Source organism: Vespula vulgaris, chromosome 21, assembly GCF_905475345.1.
Source record: "Vespula vulgaris chromosome 21, iyVesVulg1.1, whole genome shotgun sequence".
Taxonomy (NCBI): Eukaryota; Metazoa; Arthropoda; class Insecta; order Hymenoptera; family Vespidae; genus Vespula; species Vespula vulgaris.
The window spans coordinates 2950224-2957500 of NC_066606.1; the positions used below are offsets into that span (position 1 = coordinate 2950224).

General features: G+C 28.4%; 1 protein-coding gene across 4 annotated transcripts in view; it reads right to left on the bottom strand.

The window, feature by feature from the left end:
* Nucleotides 1-464: 464 nt before the first annotated feature.
* LOC127071194 (protein tramtrack, beta isoform) overlaps nucleotides 465-7277 on the bottom strand; it is a 75211-nt gene continuing 68398 nt past the window's right edge. For 2 of the 4 annotated variants that reach the window (XM_051010189.1, XM_051010183.1), the window contains exon 5: nucleotides 1768-7277. This exon is cut by the window's right edge and continues 4687 nt beyond it. Coding sequence is in view for 2 of the 4 variants with exons in the window: in XM_051010195.1 (XP_050866152.1) it covers nucleotides 704-735 (32 nt within the window). In the remaining 2 variants the exon portion in view is untranslated. Of the gene's footprint in view, nucleotides 736-1767 lie in introns of those variants that run through there. The other 2 variants (XM_051010195.1, XM_051010197.1) reach the window with 2 other exon arrangements.

Sequence of the window (7277 nt, forward strand, 5' to 3'; positions counted from 1 at the left end):
TCTCTCTCTCTCTCTCTTTCACTCATATAAAGCCATATGTATAGTCTGTTTTATAGTTAATATTTGTGCAAGCTAAGTAGCCTAAACTTTTCGTCGGATCATAAAGATCAATCATATAAAATTTCATCTGGATCGAAGAAAAGTAATAGAGAGTTTTTGAAAAATTACAAACACATAGATTATTATATTAATTTTATATTATTTTTATATTATTCTAGAATATATACATATAATCGAAATTAAATATATATTATTATATGTATTCATGATCGTTATAAAAGAATTCTATCAAAATGCAAAATATATTTCTGACGAACTCTTGTATTAAAAAAAAAATAAATAAATAAATAAATAAATAAAAAAATGATTCACACAGAAATCATAGATAAAAACGTACAAACATACATACACGTAGATACACACGCGTGCATGCGTCAGATGCAATAACATTGTTAGATAAAATAAAAAAAATAATAATACTAAAAAACAAGACACGTAACACAATAGTATCACGAAGTTCCCACTTCGAATTTTTATTTTTATGATTTTTTGACGAATCGTCGAGTGAAGGTAGAGTTCCAATAGCGAAAGTTCTGATACTTTCGGAATATTGATATCGTGAGATTTCATCCATACGATATCTGAAAATGGAGAAATAAAATATCGAAGTTCTCGTGTTTATTCTTCTGCACTGGCAGTCCCTCTATAGTTTCAGAATATGGAGATGGTTGTAACCTGTAAAACGAATACAAGTGAAACAGACCGACAATATTTCTGTATCGATTAAATCGTCGGTCTTCAATACTATACAATCGAGCTTTTGTTTCATCTACATATCTATACATTAGAAATAAAGAAGGCTTTCGTGTATATTATCGATATCGTCTTCTTGAACTCTACTTTTCCATTACTTTTTTATTTATTTATTTTTTTTTGTTAATAAAATAATTCTTCCAATACATAGATACATATTGCATTTAATTACGTATGTATATGAATATCTACAGCTATCGACAAAAAGATTTTTACTTATCTCCCTTTTTTTTTTTTAATACATTAATACCGATACAAAAAAGTGTAGCATTAATTCTATCTCTTTTTATCGTTTACGAGCACACGACACTTTGTGTGTGTATATACATAATATATATATATATTTTTTTCTTCTTTTTTTTTATCTTTATTAACATCGTATACCATTCGTTTATATATCTCGTATCGTTATCATACTAATCGAAAGTGATATGTCGAACAGTGTTAATGGTAACACCTTGTATATGATTTATTTTTTTATTTAATAACACGTATACATTTATTTTACAAATGTAATAGCATTCTTTTTTTTTTTTTTTTTTTAAGGATACTAATGAAAGATGATGTAGATGTATCGGTGTAGACATTATCTATTCGTATTTTTTATTTTTTATAATTTTTTTTTTCTTTTTTTATTTATATTTGTAGCTGTTAGGTATTTAATCGATAACTTGTCTAGCATGATTGAAACGTCGTTCATCGTTATTATGAAGACTGAGAGAGGACGAATAGGGATAGGCAAATAATTATTTGTATTCTATAAAAATAAATATATTTTTATTCTTTTAGATATATATTTATTCTTTTAATCTTCAAATAATGACAAATTCGAGATAAATCTGTTAAAATACGATTAGCGAATTATCATTATATTTGAGAGAATAATAATATCGAATTAAATGAAAATTTTATTACGTAGATCAAGGATAATTAGGATAAATGATCGAGACAGTGTGTTTACACAAATTCATATTCACTTTAATTAAATATATCTATGTACATTGTTAGGTACATTACATTGTATGTTCATGTATGTATGTGTATATGCGTGTGTGTGTGTGTATACGTGTTTGTACGTATATTTATTCATTTATTTATTTATTTATTTATTCATTTATTTACCACGTAATAATAACTGTACAACAGTAGCACTTTCAATACTGTTTCACAAAAATACATCGCATATAAACGAGTAATCGAGTTTATACGCTAAACGTTGTCGGCCATTAATTCGCGACGAGATTAGAGAGGGATACCTAAGTAAACCTTTTTTATTTATTTATTTATTTTTTTTTTAAATCGTACAATCGTGTTTTCTTTTCTTTTCCTTCCTTAATATTCTTCTCAATCATCGCTTTATTTATTACTAACTCGTAGACATCTTTTGTGTTCTCTCTCTCTCTCTCTCTCTCTCACTCTCTCTCTCTTTTTTTCATTTCCTTACTTTATTTTTTACTTTTTGCGTGTTTTTATAATTTTTTTTCACTTTTCATTTTCTTTCTTTCCTTTCCTTTTTCTTTTCCACGTAGTAAAGGTATAATTATTATTATAATAATAATTATTATTATTTATTTATTTATTTATTTATTTATTTATTATGTACAAAAATTCATGATTTAAGCTTATAAGCCGCGCGCGCAATGTCGGATCAAGATTTAAAGTTAGGCGAGTGCCACGAGAAAATACATATTTTCGTTCTCTTTTTTTTTTTATTATTATTATTTTATACTTATATTCGAACATTATATTTTGTTATTTCTCCTTTGTATTAATCTTTTTTTTTTTTTTTTTCATTTTCGTCTTAAGTACCATCGAGAGAGATGAGATTGACACCTTTGATAGGAATATTTATTAACATAATTACATCGATTATGAAATAGGTGGAAGGTTTAACCAGCTTGTATTTGTGTGTATGTAACTGTATGTACGTGTATTTTTTTTCTTTCTTTCTTTCGATTAAAAGAAAAAAAAAAAAAAAAAAAATTCGAGCTGTTCATCGATTTCGAGCTTTCCCGAGAGATTCGCAACTAGTCTCTTTTTTTTTTCTTTTTAAATCTATTTTTCTATTTCGTTTTTTCTTTTTTCTTTTTCTTTTTTCGTTTTTTACGATCCAATCAAACTTTGATATCGTACGTTCATCACTATTTTCTTATTTTTTTTCCTTTTTCTTTTCTTTTTCTTTTCCCTTCGAACACAGCAAAATCCGTGTTCGTGATAGTCCTCATTTTTTTTTTACTCGTGAAAAGAGGAAAAGAAAATAGAAAAAAAAGAAGAAGAATTATCAAGATAAAAAGAGGAAAGTCGATCTATCCGGCTAAGCTCGAAATTTCTGATCTTACGTTTAAAAACATCGGTCTATTATCACACATTATTTAATTAATAATCTTGACGTTATCGTTGTGGATGCATCGGACTCCATTTATTTATTTATTTATTTTATTTTATTTTATTTTATTTTATTTATTTTATTTTATTTCATTCTTTTTTTTTTTCTTTTCCTTAAACGACATTGCATCTTCGATCACCGTCGATTATTCGCTGCATTTATTTGTTTATGTATATACTTGTTTATACGTACGAAATTACGTACATATATATGTATGTATTTATGTATTTATGTATGTATGTATGTATAATATTTAATATTTACACATATAGAGTATTCTCGTGGAACAAATGAAGGAACATTTTGGTATCGAGGGTTAATATAATATAATTCGTTGAGTTTATCGGTGAATCCGATGCAAATGGGGACACGCCGATCTTTCAAATACGAAATCCTTCAGGAACTGTAAATGAAACAATCGATCTTTCGAAGGAAAAATCGTTTGCTATATCTTTATCAAGATACTCATCTTTCTCTCAGTATTTGTTTATCTGTCTGTGTGTACGTGTGTGCGTGTATACGTGTGTTAAGGGAGAGAGGAGAAGATTCTTTTTCCTTTTTTGTTTCTTTTCTCTTTTTCTTCGATACGAAAACAACAACAACAATAACAACAACGAGAACAATAACAGCAATAGTATAAGCAGCGACAACAAAAGACGAAAATATTTTTAATCTTTTTTCTTTAAAGAAGAAAGAAAAAGAGAAAGAGAAAAGAAAAAAGAGATGCAAATCATAAAGGTTAATAAATAAAAAATAAATAAAAAAAAATAAAAAATAAAAAAGGTCACGTATCACGTAATTTGGGAGTCGCGAGTTGCTTTCTTTCGTTTTGTTTGCTTTTTAATTTTTTTTCTTTTTTTTTTTATACACGCTTTAGTTTATATATATATATATTTTTTTGTCTTTCCTTTTTTTTTTTTTTTTTTTTAAACGATCAAAGTCAAGAAGCAGACAACGTAAACGAAATCGATCATTTTTTTCTTTTTTTTTTTCTTTTTCTTCTCAATGACACGGATATTAAAATATCTGGAATATACGTTTATACGTCAATACGAAGTACTATACAAATATGATCTCGCCGTTCGAAAAAGAGAAAATGACAATGCACCGTTTCATTCGTAATTCGTGAAAAACCCTGGCTACATGTTTAATGAAGCTAATATTTGCTTCGCGGCACCTTGCTTTCTCTCTCTCTCTCTCTCTCTCTCTCTTTTTGATCGATTCTCCGTTTAATAGACTGCTTTAAAAGGTCAACGTTGACAAATTAAACAGTTGCTCGGACGTTTAACGAAACGGTTTATTATTAATGTCGAAAATTTTATCCGTATTTATTTACTGGACATATCGTTTCATATATATATATATATATATATATATATATATATATATATATATACATACATATATATACATACACATATATATATATATTTATATATTGCACGAACATATGAATATTCGCATATATATATATATTCGTATGTAATATTTATACTGAATATGTGCGCGAGTTTTATCGAATAAAAAAAAAGAAGAAAAAGAAAAGGAAAGGGGTTGGAAGTAAGGGTGAAGATAGGAGTAGATGTTGTAAAGATAAGAGAGTCCCAGTGTCGATAGAAAACTATGTAATTCGATCGTATTAGAGTCTCTAATTTCCCCCTCTTCTCCCTCTTTCTCCCTCAACTAATCAACCAATCACACTCCCCTCCCCTCTCCACCCAACTTCATATATCCATCCTCTCGTTCATATCATTTTCATTTGTGCGCTGCTCGTTTGATCGATTACAAGTTTCGAATGAAACGAACGAATTGAAGAAAACAGACAAGAAAAAAGAAAAATGAGAACGTGGAAATTCGAAATTTAGTCTCGTTAATTTGATCGTGATTTATGTTCGTTCGTTCATTCGTTAGTTCGTTAGTTCGTTAGTTAGTTCCGAATTTACGAAAATAAATAATCGTAAATAGTCGTTGTTATGGCACAAAATTATTGCTGGGGTAACTTTTGGGAAGACTTATGTATAATTTAAATTATATAAAATTTTGGTCCTGTTTCTCTTTCTGTTTTTCTTTTTCTTCTCTTTTCTTTCTTTCTTTGGTACAAATTTGTAAAGAAAGGGAAAAAAGAATGAATCGCGAGAAGTTGATAATATTTTCGAAACGATCGCTTGTTCGTTGCCGTCGAACGTAAAATATTGTAAAATACATTTTGAAAAAAAAAAGAAGAAAAAATTGCGATAAAGATAATAATATCGTTCGATAATAACTCGTTTTAAGTCTAACAAGTTTTCAATCTATTTTTATCGAAACGTAGGATTTTTTTCAACGAAAATGGAGCCTCACTTAAAGTATTTCGAATGACACAAATCGAATGATATAAAATCGATTTTGATCGAGGTCCCGCGCTCGAGTTTGGTTTCACCTTTGACATTAAATCATCCTGTTTTGCGTGACACTGCACGCATACACGAGCTGTGTAATCTACTGACCTGTAGTTTGTGCGGATTCATTTAGGTCTCGAGTTCGTGACAAAATTGAAGCGAAAATTTAACGTAACGCCAGAGGTAACTTTTACGAAAGGGAAAACGATTTCGTAACGCGTAGATCGAATCAAAAAGAAAAAAATATATATATAACAATAATAATAAAAAGAAAAGGACAAAAGAAGAAGAGAAGAAAGAAAAATAAAAAGAAAAAAGAAAACTCATTTACGCAATCGTAAATTTTTGCACTTGTTAAAAGAACTTAAAAAGAACTGGAAAAAACAGGAATCATTTAATTGCGACACGTAAAATATTTTCGATTATTTATTTTTACAACCCTTACGATCGGCGATATTTAAAAATTATTACGGGTAAAAGAAACCACCAAAAAAAAAAACTGAAATGAAATAAAATAAAATAAGAAAGATAACGTAAACTAACCCCGCAAATGCAGTGAGTAAGAGAGAGAGGGAGAGAGAAGGAGAGAGAGAGAGAGAGAGAGAGAGAGAGAGAAAATGTGTTAAAACTTTTTCACCGAGGATCGTAACTTAAAAGTATAGAGGAATAATTAAAATAATATTACACAATATTCTTACCTCGTATTATCTTACCTCGTTTACGAGGAATAGTTGGTAGTCCTTGATACTAAAGCCCGAGTATATCATTAAAACTATAGTAGATGAGAAAAATTAAAAAAAAAAAAAAAAGCGTACAAGACAACTGCTACGTCTTTTACTCGAGTGAAATTACATACATATATTATCATACTATTTATTCGAACGAAAAAACTTCAATAAATGTTTTTCCGTTTAATATTGTTAATTTGCAATAATAACTCAATGGTTATACTCAGTTGCGGGAACTACGTTTCACAGTTTTTGACAATTGGTCAAAAAAAAAAAAAAAAAGAAAAAAAAAAAGATAAGTAAATATCGTGCGTCGAATAAGAACTTAAAGTAACAAGAGTAATACCTTTTAAACGGACTAGAAACACTATAGAGATTGGACGATGTTCATCGTGAAGGGTTAAAAGGATAAGAAAAAGAAGAAGAAAAAGAAGATAAAATCGACTGACTAATAAATTTTTCTGATAGATTAGATTCGCATAATTCGTTTGATTTATTAAAAAAAAAAAAAAAAAGAAAATAATAAAAGCCAACAACACACACGCGCTTTAAAACGTATTACTTGTAATAATCAAGCGAACGATTATGTTTTAATCTTATTTGAAATTTCTCTCTTTTTTTTTTTTCTTTTTTGGTTTCTTTTTTTCCCCACGAAAGATATGTAAGAAACGTGTATAAATATTATTTTTGATTATCTTGTGCGCGATCGCTTTCATAATTTACGTAAAATCTTACGTATCTATCACACGTCAAACGATTTTTATCGTCGGACTCAGAATCTCCTGATAATCATCTTCATATACGGTCGTGTAATATTCGTAATATTTTAAATTAATAGTTTAACAAATTAGGAACCACAAACGACGTTATAAGAATTCTCGTGACAATACGCGCGCGTGAGAGAGAAAGAGAAACAGAGAGAAAGAGAAAAAGAGAGAGAAAGAAAAAGAGCAAAAAAGAGAGAGAGAGAAG